Source organism: Toxorhynchites rutilus, chromosome 2, assembly GCF_029784135.1.
Source record: "Toxorhynchites rutilus septentrionalis strain SRP chromosome 2, ASM2978413v1, whole genome shotgun sequence".
Taxonomy (NCBI): domain Eukaryota; kingdom Metazoa; phylum Arthropoda; class Insecta; order Diptera; family Culicidae; genus Toxorhynchites; species Toxorhynchites rutilus.
Window position 1 is genome coordinate 201,564,309 of NC_073745.1, and position 23,156 is coordinate 201,587,464.

The 23,156-nt window shown below is 38.5% G+C and overlaps 1 protein-coding gene across 6 annotated transcripts in view; it reads right to left on the reverse strand.

Moving 5' to 3' along the window:
• Window positions 1–467: 467 nt before the first annotated feature.
• The window catches only part of LOC129765694 (protein qui-1), a 206,995-nt gene continuing 184,306 nt past the window's right edge, over window positions 468–23,156 (reverse strand). The window contains exons 18-22 of one of the 6 annotated variants that reach the window (XM_055766111.1): window positions 19,020–20,094; window positions 18,404–18,963; window positions 18,257–18,335; window positions 2,435–2,448; window positions 468–2,178 (exon numbers count right to left, since the gene is read on the reverse strand). In XM_055766111.1, coding sequence (XP_055622086.1) covers window positions 2,170–2,178; window positions 2,435–2,448; window positions 18,257–18,335; window positions 18,404–18,963; window positions 19,020–20,094 — 1,737 coding nt within the window. In that variant the 3' untranslated portion in view covers window positions 468–2,169. Of the gene's footprint in view, window positions 2,251–2,396; window positions 2,453–18,256; window positions 18,336–18,403; window positions 18,964–19,019; window positions 20,095–23,156 lie in introns of all 6 variants that reach the window. The other 5 variants (XM_055766109.1, XM_055766107.1, XM_055766110.1 and 2 more) reach the window with 5 other exon arrangements.

Genomic DNA, 23,156 nt, shown 5'->3' on the forward strand with positions numbered 1-23,156 from the left:
TAAATAGAAAGAACAATAAGTGTTTGTCTTGTCTCGCGTCGCGTCTTAGTAAATGTAAATACAGATATACAGATTTTTTCAGAAAACTTTACAGAATTAAATGGATTTACACTTTTCTTAAAAAGATGGACGCTTCTATCGCGACGGAAACCATAAAATCACGAATTTTGGGCATACGCTGATTTCCGCTTTGAAATCATATGGCCAACATCTAAGAATCGTAAATCCGTCAACAACAGAAAACACAGTCAACATTAATTGTAAATATTCGAGGCCTGTTCAAAACGTCTACGCGTCGTTCGATTCAGTCAGTAAAAAAAAACACCCATCAATGATTCCCATGACTTGGCTCAGAAATTGAAGGCAATTAGAGAACAGTCCTTCTGGTAGATCTACTCCAAGAGAGAGATTCGATTGGAATTGTGGTCATTTCTTTCGTTCATAATTTTGCAAATATAGAATGTGGGGGCGTACATTACTACAATGTTTATTTTTTTGGTATTACAAGTACTCTAGATTTGTATTTTTCATTGCTACTACACGGATTCTATTTGTTTTCATGACATACATCTTTGTTGCTTTGTCTTTTTTTACCACATGAATAAACACAATAAGTACTCACTTTTTTCATTAAAGTTGTCAATAATTTTTGGTTTTGAATTGTATCCACGATCAACTATGGGGGTGGGGTTGAATCAATGAAAGGTATCCTTAGTATAATGATTGGCTAAAACTAGATTGTTGGGATAAGTTGGCAATAAAAATGAATGATATATTATAAGTGAATGATTACATCCAACTCGGTTCGCAAACTCGGTAATGGTTGAAAGTCAATACTGTCAATTCTTCCTGGATAATTAGTTGAGGTGGCCTTAGGAAATATCGTCTGTTGGAAGTTTCAATGAGATTTTTGTTCGTGTGTTGTCAACACCATTTGTAGAATAATACTCGGCTGTAGGCGCTTGGTGAATAAACAGGTTGTGTTTTCGATCTAGTCGATCGATTTTAAAAAACGTATTCTATTTTTTTTTTCATTTCTACCCATAACAATTACAATTATGTCTATTCTAGCACAGTTCAATAAGAATAACAAGAGTGGGTTGTACAAACAGTTAGTAGTGTTTTTGTTCTGATATAGAAAAGGATCAACAGCGTGAATGATTGTCGGTGCTACAAAAGGTTCACTACGGCGCTTTATTTTAATTGATTATATCTGCTTATATCACCAATTTTTCCATCGTTCGGTTAAAAACATTTTCTGCTAGGTCTAGAGGAAAATAGATTTACGTTAAAACATCACATTACAGGGCTGTTGGGAGCAGTCGTCATTGTCCAATGGAATATCTACACATTAATCTATCGCAACTGTGGGTTTATGGTATTCTTCTCTCAACAACACGCTTTTGCTAATTATATTAGTTTCTTTTTCTCAGTTATAATGCCACAAATAAAAGCGATGCTTCATTTGCTTTCAATTTTGTATTTCAACGTTTGTTGTACTACTTTTGCCCAATGGTTTGATAATCTGAATTAATTGCTTTGACTCCGGTATCCTTCCTTGTTTCATTTGAAACTCATAAAAGGGCAATACTCTTAACATTATGACATTGAAGACGTTCTGATCTTTCCTCAAATAAAAATGTTCTATGAAAGTATGACCATTCATAAGGGTGGTATATGATTTAGTTGCTTAATGTTTACTATCATAATTTATAACCAATAATGTAATTTTGCAAGATAGATATCGCCTGCAGTTGTGCATATCGTTAATACCTAGTATCATCCACAGAGAAAACAATAAAGCGAAGTCATTACTGTCATCACATAAAACGTTTCATGTTTTGTTTCAATAGTACGTAATTCACGGCCATTTTGTGAGCTTTTAATTTGAGTTCAATTTTGATCGATAAAAGATTTTTTGTGTGTGTTTCGCGAATTATTTAATTTGAAAATAATTTGAAAAGTGCGCGCGAATCATCAGTTGGTCGACTACGTGTCGACTGTTGTCTTCGATAGAAGAAAAGCTCGGAACCAAGTGCTAGCCATTTGCTGCAGGTGGCAGCGCGAAAGCTTCTCGGGATGTTTTCATTGCTTGTTGCTATGTGACGCCACTGTGAGCAGCTGGATGGTAAGAGATAGGAATGCTTCATTTGCACCAATGTGACTCTTTCAGTGAACCTAAAACACTTTTAGAATTAATTTATTTTACGTATTTTTAAGAATAACGCATGATTCAATCCGCCAAAACGTCTGAAAGAGAAATTTAGAATCATGTCATTAGTTATTTTCGGCTTTGGGAACATTTATCTGTAGAAGAAGACTATGTGTTTCCTACTAGTTTCTACTACTTAAAAACTTTCAAGACAAAATTGTGAAATATTCAAACTGCTACTTACATTTTATCAAGCGCACAACACTTCTACAAGCTACAAACCATTTCGGTGGGATCTAGCTAGAAAATTCCGTATCGTAAATAATCATGCGAAAGATTTAATAAATTTGAATTATTCTAATGTTTCTGATATACAAAACATTTGTACAGATTTGAAGTGGGCATATTTGAACGAAATTGCGATCAGTTCAAAGCTTAGTGGAATAAGAATAAAGAGAACTTTAACTATTATCAGACTAATTTGTAAAGATAACTTATATAAATTTTTATTTTAAATGGACACAGACGAAATCAAATAGACGAACTTCTATTACAGAATATGAAGGTATTGCTGTTGGTGTAGTCATGCAGTAGCGTAGTGTGCGGCCGACAAACCCGTCATTTGCCGGGGACGCTGACCCTTTGGGCACCAAAATCCAAGAATTTGCAATAGATATTTTTTCTCCGTATTATAATTCATCTATCGTGTCAGTAAAAAACATCCATCACGAGTACTTGCTTCTGTCCATGCATGAAACTTATAACCTCTCATTGATTTTCGCAAAATTGAAACACCAAACATCATTTTTCCATCGCATTTAGTGTTTGACGCAGACCTATCTTTTAGCCTAAATGACGACCAAATCAATAACATGACCGTATCTCGAACTGACTTCACCCACATGCTGGAACCGGGACGCTCTACACAAAGCAGTAAGGAAGCCTCCGATCCCTCTGACCCAGTCCCGCCTTCCATCGAATCTATTCTCCAAAGTCACCCCGGTCCAGCGGTCGGATGTGGTGAGGAGGTTTTCCGATCTGTTCGACAGGGCAAGTACAATTCAACCACTGAACATTCGCAGTCTGTAGCGCAACTCTCTATTCGAGTGACCGTATATCAACAACGGTTTTGATACCACAAGCTTCGACATCTTCAACAACTCCACAAAACACGACGCATTCATCCCGGGACGCAACGATTTCTAGCTATTTGGAAGCCCCTAATTCTACCATTACAGTCGAGCCTATACTTCAACTGACCAGCAGTCGTCCCGGTCCTGACATGGTGTGGCGATAACGGCATGCAGGTCAATAGTAAGAAGTGCAAAATCATATCCTTCAGTGTTGTGACGATTGCTTATCACGAATATTTTATGGAAGCGGGCTCGCTTGAACAGGTCAAATCTATCTGTGATTTAGGAGTGACCGTTGACGCCCAACTCAGGTTCAACGAACACGTAGGAATCACGACCGCTAAAGTTTTTGCTACTCTTGGATTTATCCGCCGGCACGTCTCCGATTTCACCGATATACACGCATTGAAGTCGATCTATTGTTCTTTGGTGCGCAGTATACTGGAGTATACTGCTACTGTCTGGTGCCCATACTACAGATCGCACATAATCAGTATTGAACGCACACAGAGGAAGTTCATACGTCAACTTCCATGGATCCTATCGATCTTCCTTCATATTCCGACCGATGCCAACAGATCGACTTGGAGACCTTATCCAGCAGGAGGTTCAATATGCAGCGCTTATTCGTCTTCGACTTGCTACGAGGCAATATTGACTGTTCTGAACTTCTGGAACAAATCTAGTTCTATGTTCCACCTCGACGTTTCCGGAGTTCGTTTCTGTTGGCACTTCCCCGTCATAGAACCAACTACGGCTAGAACAGTCCGTTCGACTCGGGTCTTCGTGCGAATTTGATCTGAATATGTCCACAAGCACATTTAAAATTAAGATAAAGAATATCGTATAGATTACTAACTATTATTCAGTCTGTACGTCTAGGACGAAGACGGTGATAAATAGATAAATCACATTACACCAACCCCCTTTTAATTTTTCCAGTACGTATGCCCGAGCGTTCCTCCATGCTATGCGATGTTTGACAGTTAACCCCTTCACGTACAACATCGAGTCTCACTCGTGGTGAACTTACATAACAGAGGGCGCTTAAACGCTCTGCAGAGAAGTGAAATCACTCAATTTGTGTTTGTGTTTTGATGTGTGACGAGAAACAGAATACGGTCGCAGTAAGCGGTTTAGTAAGCGGTTAGTACTTGCGGAAACCGGAGTATATTTGGAAGAGTGTCCCCAAAAGCGGGTTCTCTCTCTCTTGAAGACTCACGATGGCCCGACGATCTTCTGGCCGGATTTGACATCATGCCACTACACGATGGACGTGCTAGAGTGGTATAAGGCGGAAGATGTTGATTTCGAAAGATCTGAATCCCCCAAACACTCCGAACTGCGCCCAATAGATAAATACTACCCCATTATGATGGGGCACCTCCCGAAACGGCCTAAAGTGGTGAAGAATGTAGAAGAAATGAAGAAAGCATGGGTTAATATGCAAAATAACTGTCGCTTCTGAGATCGTGTAGAACCTTATGGCTGCGGATAAGGCCAAGATTCGTGCCAAACCCAAAAACACTTCACTTTATTGCGCCTTTGGTTATGCAAAAATCAAAACAATATTTCTAGTGCAGCCTGTTTTTTTTATATAGAGTTTCAAAGAAAAAAGACGGGTGGGTAATGTCGGGGACATAACCGGAGTGACGTAGGGGAGACAGCTTTTGTTAAATATATATTTTAAATATATTGTTTTATTTTCTTCTCCTACATGAATACCTACCTATCTACCTTAAAAATGGATTAGTTTACTGTTTACTCTTCATGAATATGTTGATGGTTCCGAAAAGAACCTTTGGTGTTGTGTTTTTGTTATCACTCGATATTCCCATCTTGTTCGGTTAAACCTTCCTGTTTAGCTATTGCGTTTGTCACTCGCCACAGCTTTCACAGTTGGAAAATTTCTTCCCATCCAGCTTGTGACATGTTGTTCAGTAAATTACATTTGATGCGACGTGCCGGAGAAACACTTTGCCACTCACTGAAACTAATTGTTGCCTTGATGAGCGCCGAACCGAAGCTGCTCTGTTCTTGATGCGGGTTTTCTGATTGTCGTGAGCAGCTTTGCAAGCCAACTCGAGCACTCCGACGGCCGAAACTCTATAATCGCTGTTAGGTATACTGGTGCTCCGGCACCAATCCGTTCGGCCTAGTTACCCTTGCGGAGCAATCAGTGAATGCGACCAACAGGGAACTGGAGACTTGCACGGTTCGAGTGAGACTTTGCCTTTCCCTTAACTTGTCATCCTTTGTTACGTCCACGATGCCGATGCCGTACAACCACACGGGTTTCCGGTTTGAAAGAAAATAAGATATTTTTTTGGGGTCCGCGTGTTTTATACTCTAGCAGTACACACTCACAGGATAGAGACAAATCGGCAGACTCAGCCAGAGGGGCGAGTCCAACGAGACGAACGAATGAGCGTTAAAAGGGAGCGATGGCAAAAAAATACATTCATTACGATTTGTTCGCTTGTTGGATTCACATACAGGCTAAAAAGGGTCCTTTTCAGGATCACAAAATTATCTTCAATCTAAAGAGTTTATTGTTTTGTTATCACTCGATATCCCCATCTTGTTCGGCTAAACCTTGCTGTTTAGCGATTGCATTTGCCACTCGCCACAGCTTTCACAGTTGGAAAATTTCTTCCCATCCAGCTTGTGACATATTACAGTAAATTACATTCAATGGCACTTCGCATTACAACCACTCAGTATCGGATTGGAGACATGGCTGCTTGGGTTGGTTTGTTGATGTGTTGTGATGCGAACCGATGTGGTGTACGGTTTGAATGAGAATGATCGTTACGGAAGGAAGGAAGGAAGGTCTTGTATTATAGAGACTTTAAACTTTTGCAGTTCATTCGTCTCTATCCTGAGAAAGGCCCTTTGAAAACTCTACTCTACTCTATTACTCTACTCCAGCGCTACCACCTCCGCCCTCCTGCCTTGAGAAAGGCACTCGATCCCTCGCCGTCCAGCTCGTCCAGCAACGATGTTGTCCAGTCGGTGTCCACACGAAGAATGATCGTTACGGCAGCGGAGCGGGGATTTTTAAGCTGACTGGCTGGCTCGAGAATTACGCATGTATGAGACTGCGACCTGCGGTTTCGTTCATTTTTTTCTTTTTCCTTTCCAATCGTGGTTCATTCTATTTCGCTGCTGCTCTGGTTGCCCGTTTTTGTCGGTTCGATTTGAGGAGCACAAAATGGACCAATCAAAAATGGGCACATAGTGCATTTTGACAATGCTTGATATTTCACAATTATTCAATTATTTATCTCAAGAAAAATGAAATGTTATTCGTTATGATAGATGCGTAGATATATTTCCTATCAATTGATGGAAAAACCTTTGCGATCTATTGAGAAATGCTCGAGTTATAAGCGTTCCAAATCTTGCATTTTTTCCTACTTGTTCAGTGCCTAGATTTCCATTTCACCCCCTATATCTTCCGGTTAGACGTAGTCCTACGTCAAAAAGCATTTGAATTTTTCATCAAATATACCATTCATTTAACTGAAAAAAGTGCATCATCTTACACAGTAGATCCTAATTAGTACGTTTACAGTGAAAACCTTTTCAACTTGTTGCATTTTCAACGAATTTAAATAGAATTTTTTGCCGGCGCTCTAAAATCGTGGTTTTGTTTCATAAAAATGACTCCTAAATTAAGATCTTATATTTTTAGCAGCCCAAAAAAAAAGGGGTATTGCCAGATACCTTTAGAAGGTTTTGGCTAGGTAAAATATTGAAAGAGTATTCCAAGTGCAGCAAAAGAATATTTTTTGTTGGTGGCAATATAGTTGCCAGAGTCATTGTTATGTAACAAAACCACAATTTTAGAGCGCCGGCGAAAAATTCAGTTTAAATTGGTTGAAAATGCATCATGTTGAAAAGTTTTTAACGTTAATAACTATTTTTGCTGCGAACGGATTTTAACGATCTGCATACCAATCGAATCGGAAATTTTCTAAGATTTGTTTGATATGCTATGCATTGCATTGCCATTGTCTGAATATGGTTAAAATTGATGAAAATTGGAAGCATTCCCATTCCCCCATACATTTGTTCTGTCCATTTGTGTGTTTTCCCGAACAGATCTGTCAATAACGGACAACTTATACAGCCGCTAGAATAGAAACAACGAAGGGAGATAGCGAAAAGAGAATATTTGTATAATGAGTAAACTGTCACTGGCGTATTGCATTCCCTCTGAGGAAAATTCTCAGAATCTTTCTGTGCCGGAAACAACAAAGGTACAATGACAACGTTCTTTGGAACTGTACAAGAAATGTTCAAATATTTCATCAGTTAAACTACCCGTTGGGATGTACTTATTGGAGTATCGTTAAAATGACATTCCGATACAAAATGATCGTCAAAACGGCAAACGGTATTAGCGTTAAAAAGGTCGTTTTGTTCCATCTTTTGACGTGGGACTACGTCTAACCGGAATATATGGAGGGTAAAATGAAAACCTAAACACAGAACATGCAGGAAAAAATGAAAGATTTCGAATGCTTATAGCTCGAACATTTCGTACTGGATAGGAGAGATGTTTGCATCACTTGATAGGGAATATTTCTACGCATCTATCGCAACTAACAAAATGTTGTTTTTCATTAGATAAACAATTGAATAACTGTAAAATATTAGGCGTTATCTAAACGCCCTAACTGCATCGTTTTGATTGGCCCGATTTACGGTTTCCCTAACACAGCCATCAAAACCAAGCAGCCTTGGGGAAATCGGCATTGCATTGTTCCCTCCGGAATGTGTTCCCTAATAGAGATTTCTAAACCAAGGTGCCTGGAGAAATCGGTATTTCAAATTCATGCAAGTCGGGGGTATTTTTGTTCCGACTGGAATGTGTTTCCCTAACACAGACTTCAAATCCATGAAGCGTGGGGAAATCGGCATTGCGAATTCATACAAATCGGGGGTATTTTTGTTCCGATTGAAATGTGTTTCCCTAACACAGACTTCAAAACCGAGGTTTCTGGGGAAATCGGCTCTGCAAATAAATGCAAACTGCGAGTACTTTTGTCCTCGCTTGCCTTTGTGCAGAGTGGAATATGTCTGTCCTAACATGATCTTCTAAACTTAGGAACCTGGGAAAATCGTGCGGTCACTAGAAGCGAATGAACTTCCCAGTTTCAAGAAAATTCGAGATTTGAGAAGTATGTACACTTTTGGGATGTAAACTTCAGAGGGAAATGTAAAATAAAATAATTTAATAACTTTTTTTTTGTCTTTATTGGAAAGATTTTCAGCCTTAGGCTGGTTCATCAAACGTTTGATAATTCTTCCGTACATATATTTTGTTCTCATACCAAAATACATACCAAAATCATACCAAACGTAAAAGGTCCGTCATTATATTTACTTGTAACGAAGAACAATCAATCACAACAAATGAATTGACTTTACACTGCATTTGTTCATTTTTTTCACTCACAGAGCAAATATATTGAACTCAATTGAATTTGGAAACTGTTTCATTCAATCAAGAATTTAATCAATACAAACGAATGATTGCTAAGCTAAGGTAGTTCCACGTGAACCTTGCGGTTATATCATAGATATAACCCACTCATTTTTTGTTCTTACTGATTTAACAGATTCGATCAAACACAACAGTGTCAGCGTTTACGGGGATGATAGACTTATTTAATAGATTTGAAACTTCACTGTTTTCTGGAACTTTGGGAAAGAATCCTACATAGTACGAATAAAACTGGAAACTCCACAGCCCCTCTAACGAGTGAAGATAGTTTTCGGCTGTAGGCTGTATTCGAGAAAATAATATTGCAGATGAAACACCGTGGAGAAGCTTAATCGGATATAGCATCAGATTTTTCATTTATAACAGGAGACGGATTAACATCTATGAGCATGTATCAATAGAAACAGACTGCGTCAAATTTCGGACGGAAGTATTCTTCAGGCGTTGATGCAGAGGAACTTGTTTCAGAGAGTGTTCAAAGCGCAGAGTTTGAAATTGTATATAATCGAATCATATCTAATCGAGCCACTATATAATCGAATCCGACTTGTATTATCCATCTTCTCAATATCGGAAAAAAATTTGGTATTTTCTTAACGACGAAAGTGTTGCTCAGTCGTGCTATGTGTCATCCATCAGTTGGAGGAGTGGTAAAGCGTTGTACAAAAATTACGTAACGCTAAAATGCGGTTTTTGGACCCCCTCTCCCTTAAGTTACGTAACGCTAACATAATCTGTACACAATGTCATAATTGTTTGATTTTTTTTTAATAATACTATAACTGTTACTATAAGTAGTGAAAATATCAACGCAAAAAATCAACCCAGGTCGGAATTAAATGTTCATACGGAAGTTCCTTATATGCAAGTAGTATAAGGTTACCATCTGTCCTGATTTAGCAGGACATGGCCTGATTTTGATATGCTTTTGGGGCGTCCTGATTTATTTTTTATGTTCTGATTGTTATGAAAAATTAAATTTTGTTGATGGATCACTTACAATATCGCTTCAATTTATACATCATCACTCACTAATGAGTCTGTCGCCTTTTAATTTGCTGAAAACTCATGCAGGGTCAAAATAACGCTACTATCTCTCTTCACGCTCAATAAAAAGAATTGTTTCGTTTCACGTTCATTTGATTCACTCTTCACACTGAAGCGAAGTTATCAAATCGTCAAATGAAAATGAAAGCGACTTATATTTGAATGAAAATTTCGTTTGAGTTCGAACCGTATTCTTATATCTGAATGAAAATTTCGTTTTAGTTCGAACCGTATTCACTGAAAGTAATGAAAATGACGATGTGGAAGGATGTGCAATGTGCCCAGCAGGCAGCATCAGTTACTGGCGCTGGTTGTAAGACTAATATGGCCTCATATGCCTCTGTTAATTCTTCTTTTTTCGGAAAGACAGTCCGGGAAAATCCAGTGTGGAGAAATGAATCTGAATGAAACATTCAATTGGAAGCAATGAACGTTCTTTTACATGTGAAATTTAAATCGACATATACTGCCGTTCTACGCATAGTTGTCCCATTTTACTTTTTGATAATTTTTACTTTTTTCATGAAACGATGTTTCTATGCCTAGTCTTCCGAAAAAGCACAAAAAAAGATATAGTTTGTTTCCAGCTTTTATACAAACAACCTCATGCTCAATTGTCCCATGTTAATATTCTATTCAAAATTATCCCTCCATATATTTGTTGTAGATCCGATTCAAGTAAATCGGTTGAAGTACAAGAATTTTTCCCATTTCTGGTTTGGAAGAACGAACTAATTCTCAAACAAATGAAAAAGAATTTTAACAGAACATGTGTATACGTTGCTAGCGAATGTCTAATAACAATGAGATTTATATTCTGCAAATTATTGCAGATCACTCCCTTCTTCATAAAACGATGTTTTATGCATAATCTTTCGGAAAAATACAAAAAATGCTTATTGTTTGTTCCCAGTATTTCAAAAAACAACATCAAGTTCAATTGTACCATGTTGATATTCTAGGCATAACTGCCCACCAATTTTTTTTAAGCTTGATTGATAGATTCAAATGGGGGGATCTTTTCATTAAACAATAGTTCTCTGTTCATAAAAAAAACCTAGTGTATTGCTAAACCGAAATGCTTAAAGCATCTGGTAGACAAATACGCTAGAAAAGTTTGAATGCGCTTTTCTTAGTTGCTAATTTTGGAACATGGGACACCCATGTGTAGAACGGCAGTATAGCCCATTCAAATGATAATGAATTGGAACAGTTTCAATCTTCAAGAGAGAGCGTTTGCTTTCAAATTCAAAGGAAACAACAGCAGAAAAAAGAAGAAGTTAAGAAAAATCATTTTCATCATATTGTTTCGAAATTGTCAAGTCCTGATGATAATTTTTATTTGTATTTTGTTTTTGAGTAAAAACATTAGGACGTAGGATTACGTTTATCGGGAACATATTTGGGTACAAAATGAAAAACGAAAAATCTGATGCATCGTAAAAATTGTCCAATTCCAAGCACTCATTTCTCAGTTATTTGCTGGTGGATTTCAAGATATGTGCATCAATCGATTTAGTCGTTCCCTAATAATTTAATACAAAATCATATATTTTATAAAACTAACCATTGAATTATTGAAAAATGTCAAGCATTATCTACACGAAAATCCCACATTCTGATTGGTTAATTGGCACAAACAATCTGTGCTCTCCCAGTTGCTCATTCAAAACGAATACCTGACGGTGCAGTGAATTATTCGTTTGATTTCATTTTCTGTGCGGTTTATCCCCCGTTTTAATTGAACCAATTTTCTCTTCCCAAGTTCTCATCTCATTCTCCTTCGTCATCTTTTATCGTGCACCATCCAACGACTAATCACCATCCTTCTGCTATCATAACTCGATTGTACTGGTGGAGTGAACAAAGAATACTCAACAACCAAACTAAGCGCTCCTTCTCAGGACCATCAGATTATTATGAAACAGTTAAATAATTAAATTTTTCAAACATATCCTGAAGAACGAATTTGCAATAATAGCTCAACGTAATCCTCAGTTTTATGCGGTCTTTTCTCGGATACTGCCCTCTTGTAAATCGTGACTAAAATTTTAAACTGTCTAAACGGAAGTGTCATTTCACCGACGAATTGCGCCGAAAGTGCCTTTTTCTCGCAGTAAGACCTAAATTGTGAGACCAAGTGCTGAATATGTGATTTATAAATGTTGGTGGTCAATAGTGGTATGTTCCTTTTTTCATTTTGTTGAAACATAAGTTTTGAATCAACAATGAACCATTACAGGTAAATCTGATTTGCAAAAGCATATCCAAACACCGAAACATTGCAGGAATATTCAATTGGAATCTACTTCAAAATCCATGATGAATTATGTGGTGTTAAAATCACATCGCTCAGAAGATTTAGGCTGTAGAAGGAACTCTTGGGTTCTATCTTTATATATAAAAGGAGGTTTTTGCCACGTACGTATATAACTCATCATCACAGAAGAACGGCTGATCAGATCTGCGTCGTCTATATATTTTGCGAGTTTGTCTTAACCAAAATTACAATGATTATATATAATTTTGAAATATTTGAGATTATCAGCAAAATTCGAAAAAATTGACTATGCATATCTTTATATTTAGAACAAGGATATCTTCCTCTTCTTCTATATATAAAATATAAATATATATATATATAAAAATGGAGTGATGCATGTCTGTCTCTCTGTCTTTCTGATTCCTATGGACTTTGAAACTACTGAATCGATAGGCGTGAAAAATTGTATGTAGAGGTTTAAGGGGCCGGGGAAGCTTTATATGATGGTTTAAAGCCCCTCCTCCCTCTCTAAGTGCCATACAAATGAAACACAATTTTCTGCATAAATCAGAAATGAATCAAGCAAATGAAACCAAATTTGGCATGTGGAGGTTTTAGGGGGCAATAAATGTTTCTGTGGTGGTTCGACACTCCTCCCCCTCTCTAAGAGGGGGCTACCATACAAATGAAACACAAATTTCTGCATTATTCGAAAACTAATCAATAAAATGAAGCCAAATTGGGCATATTGGATTTTAGGGTGCAATAAATGTTTCTATGATGGTTTGACTCTCCACGCCCCTCTCTAAGGGCGGGCTTGTCACACAAGTGAAATACAAATTTCTGCATTACTCGAAAATTAATCAAGCAAATGAAACCAAATGTGGCATGTGGAGGTTTTAGGGTGCAATAAATGTTTTTACGGTGGTTAGATGCTCCTCCCCTTTCTCTTAGGGAGGGCTGCCATACAAATGAAACACAAATTTCTGCATTACTCGAGAAATAATCAAGCAAATGAAACCAAATTGGGCATATTGAGGTTTTAGGGTGCAATAAATATTTCTATGATGGTTAGACTCTCCACTCCATCTCTAAGGGGGGGCTGCCACACAAATGAAACACAAATTTCTGCATTACTCGAGAATTAATCAAGCAAGCGAAACCAAACTTGACATGTGGAGGTTTTAGGATGCAATAAATATTTCTATGGTTGTTAGACACTCCTCCCGCTCTCTAAGGGTGGGCTATTTGGCCACAATTTGGGATCTGAGGGTTTTTGGGTATGAGAAATATTTCTATAATGGTATGACACCCCTCCCTTTTCTGGAATGGAGAGGGGGTCCCATAAAAATATTACACATATTTCAACCAAAAATATTCCAACCAAACATGACAACTGAAAATTTTCGTAAAACTCTGAAGGAAAAAGCGAAAAAGCGAAAGGCGGGACGAAGTTTGCCGAGTCAGCTGGTGAAGCATAAATTTCTGCATAACTCAAAAACTAATCAAGCAAACGGAACCAACTTTTGCATATGGAGGTTTTAGGGGGCAATAAATGTTTCTATGGTGATTCGACACTCCTCCCCCTTCTATAAAGGAGGGGGGTTACATAATTCGAGAACTAATCAAGCAAATTGAATAATGACAAGTTTTGGTAGAAGTACTAGGAATTTTATAGTAAAAGGTAATTTTAAATGATCGATTAGAAAAAAAATGTGAGTGTTCGAAGGTATTGATAACAAAAAATAAATTTTGGACCGGAAATGTAAAATTCTAAAAATAGAGGTACGCATATGTATGCTTCGCAGTGAAAATCATCAGTTAGATCAATTTTACGGTACCATAAAAACTGAACGGTAACATAAAAACTCTCTTGAAATAAAGGGTGTGTCACATCAAATTGCATTACGGAAAAAACGCTGTAGAAATTTAATTTTTAGGAATTATATCTTCAGCTTTCGCTTATAATCAGATAAGAGTGTATAGATTACGTTGGCCATGCTTCACTGTCAATTTTTCGTAAATTTGGAAAAATGTCGTCGAACGAAAAAGAGCGTCGTGAATTAATCCTGTGCACTCATTTCGAGAATCCGGAGTTGTCACATCGGGACATCGGTAAGATGCTGGGAATTGTCCAATCCACGGTCAGCAGAGTACTAAAACGATACTTCGAGAACCTAACCATCGACCGGAAGGTGAAGAACGGCAAAAATGGATGCTCCGTCAGTGAAAAAGATCACAAGCGCGTAGTTAAGCAGTTTAGACGTGATCCGAGAAGTTCGGTCCGGGATGTCGCCAATAAGCTGAATTTGTCAAGTTCATTCGTCCAGCGGACCAAGCAGCGGGAGGGCCTGCGTACATACAAGGTTCAGAAGGCTCCTAACAGTGACGAAAGGCAAAACATGGTGGGGAAGACGCGAGCCCGGAAGCTGTACACCGAAATGCTGACGAAGCCGCATTGCCTGGTAATGGACGACGAAACCTACGTCAAAGCGGACTTTCGTCAGCTGCCGGGCCTGTTGTTCTTCTCGGCAGAGGACAAATTCAGTGTTCCGGAGGAGATTCGCAAGCAGAAACTATCCAAGTTTGCCAAAAAGTACATGGTGTGGCAAGCGATCTGCTCTTGCGGAAAGCGGAGCGCCCCCTTCGTGATGACCGGCACGGTAAACGGGCAGGTTAACCTTAAGGAGTGCCTACAGAAGCGCTTACTACCACTATTGAAGCAGCACGAGGGCCCGACCATCTTCTGGCCGGATCTCGCTTCGTGCCACTATTCAAAGGACGTGTTGGAGTGGTACGAAGCCAACGGGGTCACCTTCGTGCCAAAGGAAATGAACCCGCCCAACGCGCCGGAGCTTCGCCCAATAGAGAAATATTGGGCGATTATGAAGCAGGCCCTCCGGAAGAACCCAAAAGTTGTCAAATCGGAGGCGGACTTCAAGAGAAAATGGATTTCTGTTCAAAAAAATTTACAACCTGACGTTGTACAGAACCTTATGGACGGGGTAAAGAGGAAGGTGCGAGCATACGGGCTTGGGCTCGAAGTATGAATAAAAAGAAAATGCCAAAAGTTGTGTAATAGTTTTTATTTTACTGTCTAAAATTTTCAAAAGGATCGGTCTACTGGGCGAATTTCTACAGCGTTTTTTCCGTGATGCAATATGATGTGACACACCCTTTATATTCGTTATTTTTACTAACCAAAAACTTACTAGAAATAAATTATATGGCAAAAAATGTTTGCTGAATCAGCTAGTAGATCATAAAAACTTTGAATCCATGGATTGCCTCCGGCACTATTGCGCATGATGTTTGATGACTCGGAAACCGCCCATAAATTTCCTATTCTCGTACAGAACAGAAGCCATCACCTCCGGAGTATTTTCACCGCATGGATCGTCCGAGAAATACGTTAAATAAATAGATTTAAGTATTGTGGTCTCTTAAAGTGTAAATCACATACAACGTGTTTTTGTATATTTTTATCTCTAAGCAATGACAATGATTTGGTCGTAGGTGTGACAGGTGTCCTGATTTTCAACTCCGACCAGATTGTATCCCTAATATTGCCACCAAATTTTTCAACTGTTTCAATAGTTTATTTTTTATCAGAGGTAAATATTTTATCATAGGTAAATAGGTAAAGGGGTACAATCGACACCTTGCACACCATCTGTATACTATGTGGACAGTTGAAAAGGGGTGAAGGGGAGATAGTTGCAAATGAAACGTAATGTAAATGATAAAAACCAACCGAAAGAATGTACACCCGAAAACAAAATTAGGGGAAGAGAGTGCGAAGCTAAATTTTTAGGTGATTTTTGACATGTTGTAACTTCGTGGAAAATCAACGAATGAATTATCTTAGTGTGTTTAGGTGTAGTGGACAAAATATCGGGAAGAAATAAAAAAATCGATTTCTTTCTGTTTTTTCGATCTCTTTGTAGACTAACATAACTTAAAACTGATAAAAATCACATCTCTGGTTTTTGGATTTGTTACGTAAAAAACCCCAGCCCTCTAGTCCGTTTCAATAAAATAATATAAAAAAGCGCCCTCTAGTCCAAAGACATGCAAACTATAATAAACAAATACCATCAATAATTATGAAAATAAATCCAAATTGTTTGCAAGCATAATATTTTTCCAAAAATACCAGTTAATTATCTTTAATTTCATATGTCGATCATTTGAATCGGTCTAGTAGCTAAAAAGCTGTGAATTTAAAAAAAAAAGTCATTTTTGGAAAAAGTAGAATAAAAGATTTCTCGGTACCACCCTAAAATGGAAGTGGGTGTCCTAATGAAAAAAAAAGTAGAAAGTATCCAGATTTATCCATCACTGCTTTCTTTTCAAAAACTAATTATCTTGTGAAGCGCCCCAATCCTGAAATATTCTGTAAAGGTGCTTGGAAGTTGCATTTCTTACATTTTTATATTTTCTGAAGCGCGAGCTTAACTGCAAGCCCGCGAATACATCCACCTCATTGAAATATTTCATATTACAGTTTTATTCGTCAGTCAGTGTCGCTGACCAGTTTTAATTTTTCTTAATGTCAGTAGAAAAATTAAAACTGGTCAGCGACTCCAGTACCGCGAATTCAAAAAAAAAGCTCGGGTTTCTATGTGGCTCGTGGCCGGCCAGTTCAATATCCGCGCGACTTAAATTCCGCGTAATCAAATTATTGTTTACCATCATATATAGCCAATTCGATTGCAATTGGTTAATTTTTTTCCCCTCTCTAAAAGCGACTCCAAGCACCTCCCGTAGGAATCTGAATTTAGAATGAGCTTGTAGGATTAAGTATGTATAGTGTTAGGTTAACTTCTATTTAGTTGACAAAAAATGAAGAGTCGAAAGTTACACGTTAAGAGGATCGGTCGTGTTTTAGTTGTATGGAAAAAAGAAAATCCAGTTGCCTAGCCGACTAGGCAACGCTACACTTGATATTTACCGAATGTCTAGTTATTTTGTTGAAATTTAATGAGAAAATGATGTAAAGTTTACTCACTTAACCAAAGTTTTAAAAACTTTGTTTTGGTAAATAAATTTTATTGAAAATTCCTGGCCATTTTTCTGGAAAAGGGGTCTATTGCCCAAACTAGTTTGAGAATCCCTGGTTTAGAGCTTACGCTTTGAAGTTAGTTTTGGTTGAAAGGATGCTTCAGTTTCTAGTTGTGAAGATTGAACCCATTTGATGCCCATGTGTTTATATGCAATCTCCTGCATCTCATTTTGATTTTAGTATTCAAAAGCATAGCAGATAGTTCAAACATCGAAACTTTGCAACATCACCATCATTGAGCTTAAACGACGCTAAACACTTGGTTGAAATATTTTCTCGACAAAACTCTTATTCAATATAACGCAGACATAAAGCCTATCGTATGCATGACGGAGTGACTTTCCAGCAATATTTATAAAAAAAAACGGATGATTTGGATGGACCGTTGAAGTTACAGGAAAGGACCGTATATTGATGGTGCACTTCGAAACATTAAACGTTTGGTGAGAATAGACTCTAAGTCGAAATTGCGATGAACCTTTTGTAATGCAGTTTAAGGTATGCATCTCTCTGCTTGTAGCCTTTGGTTTTAGAAAATGATAGACAATCACAAGAGAAAGTCTAGAGTATATTTAATAATTATTTAATTTAGTTTACATAACTTAACAATAAATCATTCGGTACATCCGCGATTACTGCATCAGACAGGACCGGTACTTTCGCCTTAAGCGTACCTCGTCTTCAAATTTCAAACTTTCGATTGATTTAGCCTGGCAAAGCCGAACGTAAGGTCTACTTTCACACTCCGGACTCAGAGGAGCGGGTTTTCGGCGCCCGTGGCAGTAAAGATTACCCAAACTGGAACAATGACCGAAGAACGACTGCAAATCAGTTTCGGTGGATGAGAGCTTCAGCTTGCGCTGATTTCCATCAGCATCATCGGTATTGTCATACATCGTAGCAGGAAAAGAGGATTGCTTTTTTAACAGCAACACCTCTCTGAGTAAATCTGGCTGATGCCGGTGCTGGTGCTGGTTGTGGTTGTGGTGGTGATTGTGGGTAAAAGATGAGTGGAAAAAGCTAGGATAGTTCCATGCATCTACCGAAAGCGAAAGAGGGCGCTTTGATTTCTTAGACGTACCTGCGCGTTCCTCGAGGAACTCATCCTCGTCTGAAGAATCGATACGATCTTCCACTAGAGAGGATTGGCGAGAAAGTGACTGTAATTAAAAAAAAAAGTAAAATCATTTTTCAATTCAAATAACCTAGTTGAATGTTTCAAACTTACCGGATTTAACCGTCGTCTCGGAGGGGATCTCTTATTCCACAAGGCTTCCAACTGGTCGAAGTGCTGCGATTGAGCCAAGGCAGCCTGTTCCGGTCCAAGATTTTGCTGTGATTGCATGTTCTTCGATTCTGCCAGTTTTGAAATCTCTTCCATACTGGCAGATACCGAGAAGCGTCGCTTCAGTCTTTCATCCACTTGGGCCATCATAACCGAGGAAGTCAGATGTGCATATTTCTTCTGCCAGGTATATGTGTCGAGCGAAACTTCCTTTTTAAGTAACCGCCTGGCAGGTCGTTTGGCTCCAGCCGGACGTAAATCTTCCACATCACGTGCGGGTGCCGAATAGGTGGGTAATTTAATGTACGACGCGGGGGAATTATGCAGACAGATAATCGGGAGACAAGAGCTATCCACTAATTGAACAACTATTCTCGAACACTCTAAGCTTATATCGAAACGAGCAACTTGTACGTGCAACTGGAGTGATGTTAAAGCAAGACCTCGCTTTGTTTCCCAAACTATGAGTGTCTTATCATCGCTAACGGAAACTGCCGTAGTGCCTGTTCAAACGAATATTTTTAGTCAACCAATCAATACACGAAAATAACACACTTACCATCTGCTGACACTTTCACACACGTTACCGGCGCTAGATGACCTGCTAGAGTATGAATTTCCTCTCCAGTATGTATATCCCAGATGATTAAGTTGGAATCCTTTGAACCTGATATGACCTGGCTTTTGTTAGTCACCGAAACTGCCACACAGGTGACAGCGTCTGTATGACCGACCAAAACTTGTGCCAGTTTACCCCCTGAAGCTTGCCATACCTTAAGTGACATATCCTTGGATCCGGATATTAGATACAGCGAATCGGCCGTTATCACGAAGCACGTTATTTCACCTGAATGTGATACGTTGAACTTCTCATCTTCCCTCGTGAGAGACCAAATACGTAGACTTGTATCTCCATTACTACATACCGCGAACTTCATGTTGTTCGTCACGGCGAGACATTTGAATGGTCCCTGAACGCTTTGCAGTATCGTTCCGGAGTCTGCCATCCACACGTACAGGCAGCTATCCCGATCAGCGGAAATAATACGTCGCGAATCCATCATGAAGATGATCGATGTTATGAACGTGTTGTGACCCCTGAAGGTTACCGTTGCGCTGCCCAGCGCAAGGCTCCAGACATTCACAGTCTTATCTTCCGATCCAGATGCTACAAACTCACAGTTGGGTGCGAAACTAACGCACGTTACTGTTCCACTATGTCCTTCCAGAATCGATGTTAGCTCGGGTGTATTCAGTTGCCATATCTGAATACATCGACTGGACGCAACGGCTGCCATAGTCGAGTCCCGTGATACATCGAAACAAATCACCGGACTCGATGTAGCTGCAAGCGCCGCACGACTTTTGGAGATCTTTTTCAAAGTCTTCTTCTTTTTAGGGTAAAAATTGACAACGGAATCTTCGTTACGGAATGAGTAGAATGTGATTTTGTTGCCACCGGCTGTGATTAGGTAGTCATCTTTCTCCATTACGTACACCGCGGTCACCGGACCTGGGTTTGGCGGCAGGGATCGAATGATTCTTCCCGAGTGCATGTCGAAGATTAGGGCACGCGTATCGTCACAGCCCACGATCGCTCGCTGGCTGTCCGAGGCAATACAGAGAGCTCGAACCTGCAAAACAGTTATGAATATTTGTTTTCAATTAACGATTTTAATGGTTTGAAGGGGGATTATCGTTTAGGTTCGAAACGTGTTAGAATAACCTGTCGTATTTTCCAGGTTTAGAGCCATTAATGGGTTTTCCAATACGAGCGATATGACTAAGATTGTCCCACTTCCTACGCAAAGCATGATTTGAACATGTCGAGCTATCTACAAGATGATCTTATTTAACAATTGAAATCAGATCAGTGAGACAAAACACAAACTTATTTTAGTTACAGATATACATTCCAAAATTTAATATTTATAGAACACCAAAAATCAAACCAATAATTAGATAGCCATTGTCCCGTTACTATCCCGATAAGGCCTTTGCAGTTGGTTCACAATAGCAGACATCCAGTTTAGTTTAGGATAAAGCATTGTTTGGTTGACAATGCATATCGCCTTCCAGAGCAGTTGAGACGTTGCAAATATTTCTTGTACGAAAAAATCCTCGGCCCTCAGAAAATTTTTACTTATATATTTCATGTCATGTTTATAAAACTCTTTTATTACATTTCATTAAAATAATATAACCTGTCCTGCAGCATTTCGGCTTCATCCACTAAAGAGAGCTCAGCACGCAAAAGCCATACTTTTGAAACGGCCTTGTCGACATATGGCCGCTCGAGTTGATGGGAGTTGGTACTATGTACTGCCTTCTGTTTCCAAGTTGCAATGTTTGCCTTCACGATCTGCGGATCGCATATGAGCTGATACACCGCTTGCGTTAAGTGCAGATCGCTGTATCCGCTATCCGAGGCACATACAGCTCAGCATAAAGTAAATTCTAGTCAGTATTTGGAAGCTTCTTTCCAGCTACAGCAGCGCCTATAGTAGTCGCGAAAGTACGAGCGAAGATCATCAAGATAGCCCGAAATAATCCTGGGATCTTCGAACGTTATTTTTCGGTCGTAGTATGGCTGCAAACATCTCAACGGTACACTGAATCGAAGCTGGTTGCAAGGAAACCGTACGATCAAGTTCTGAGCATGTACAACGGTTGGCGAATAATGTAGTTAGAGAATTGGTTTATTTTGGACAAGGTTAATGTACTTTCAGAACTTAACGTCGAAGCGCAAGTGTGCTTAAAAGAAATATGAAAAAAAATGCTTTGGTGAAGCATTCTCCAACCATCTCTACATTAAAATACGAGGGGATAAGAACCGCTTCATAATCTCTTCATGGGATTGGAATATTTAAATCATAACACTTTGCTAATACCAGAACCGCTTCATAATCTCTTCATGGGATTGGAAAATTTAAATCATAACACTTTGCTAATACCAGAACAATCGGGATATCGGGAAGGTCATTCCTGTGAAACCGCATTGAACTTGGTGTTAGCAAAATGGAAAGATAATTTAGAATGTAAAGAGACCATCATTGCTGTTTTCTTGGATCTAAAACGCGATTTCGAGACAATTTCTAGGCCCTTGTTGTTGAACACGATTAAGCGCTTTGGAATTACGAGTACTGCATATAAATGGTTTGAAAGTTATTTGTATGACAGAACTCAACGGACTATTTTTAAGGATTTCATTTCCAGCCCCGTAGGGAATAATCTTGGAGTACCTCAGGGAAGTGTATTAGGACCCATTTTATTTATTATGTACATTAATGACATGCGACGAGTTTTACGATTTTGTGATATTAATCTTTTTGCAGATGATACTGTATTATTCATTGCAGCTAATGATTTAAACCAGGTCGCATCACATTTAAATGGAGATTTGCATTCTTTAAGTAGATGGTTGAAGTATAAGCAATTAAAATTGAACATAAGTAAAACGAAATACATGGTAATCTCGCGAAATCGTTCAAATGAAAACGTCTCTATTGTTATTGATGATGAGACTATTGATCGCGTTCGGGAAATTAAATATCTTGGCGTGATTATTGATGATAAACTCAAGTTCAACACTCACATTGACAATGTCATCAGGAAAATTGCCAAGAAGTATGGAATCTTATGCCGATTGAAAAACGATTTAACTATATGCAGCAAAATACAGCTATACAAATCAATCATCTCTCCTCATTTAGACTTTTGCTCTTCCATTTTATTTCTGGCCAATGAAACACAAATATCGAGATTACAGCGTTTGCAAAATAAAATAATGCGGTTGATACTAAAATATAACAGATTCACTTCCTCATCTTTAATGTTGGACGCTCTGCAATGGTTATCCGTGAAGCAAAGGATTGTTTATTTAACTATGGTGTTCATTTTCAAAGTAGTTGAAGGTTTGCTGCCTCGATATTTGTGTGATCGAGTTGAAAGAGGAAGTGACTTTCACAGTTATAACACAAGAAACGCGAATATATTGAGAACACCCAATTTCTTGACATGTGCTTCACAAAATTCGTTGTATTTCAAAGGTATAAATGTGTTCAACTCGATGCCAAGGCATATTAAACGTGCAACAACACTTACAGAATTTAAGAAGCACTGTATTTCACACGTGAAAGCTGTGTTTCATTAACAGCCGACCGATATATTTTTAAATTTTATGACGAAGATTGTTACTGACGAAGTTTTATACGAACGGATAATTTAATGTGGAATTTTTTTTTGCAGTTTGTTTTTAATATTTTCAATTAACCTGACGAAGTTTTTTTTGAACGGATTATATTTTGCAAACTACTTAATTTTTTAAATTATCTTTTTTTTTATTTGTATTTATGTCCTCTCTATTATGTCCGTCATGATCCTGGTGATGATGGACTATTTTTATTTTTATTTTGTTGTTTTATATTATATTAGTTAAAAAAAAATAAAAGTAGTCTACATAAGTTTGAGCGTCGCGCGCGTAACACAGATATAAAGGATATTAAATTGAAAGTTTTCTAAGTGCCGGTCTAGAAATTTTTCGTTAAGGAAATTTTCTCGATTTCTCTGGATGAGGATATTCATAGTCAATCCAATACAAGGCTGGCGGTTGGGCTTGTGCTCTGGTGGACCACTCGGCTGCAAGGGCCTCGTCGGGACCGTATCGGCTCTGTTGCGGACATGACTGAGTATTGGC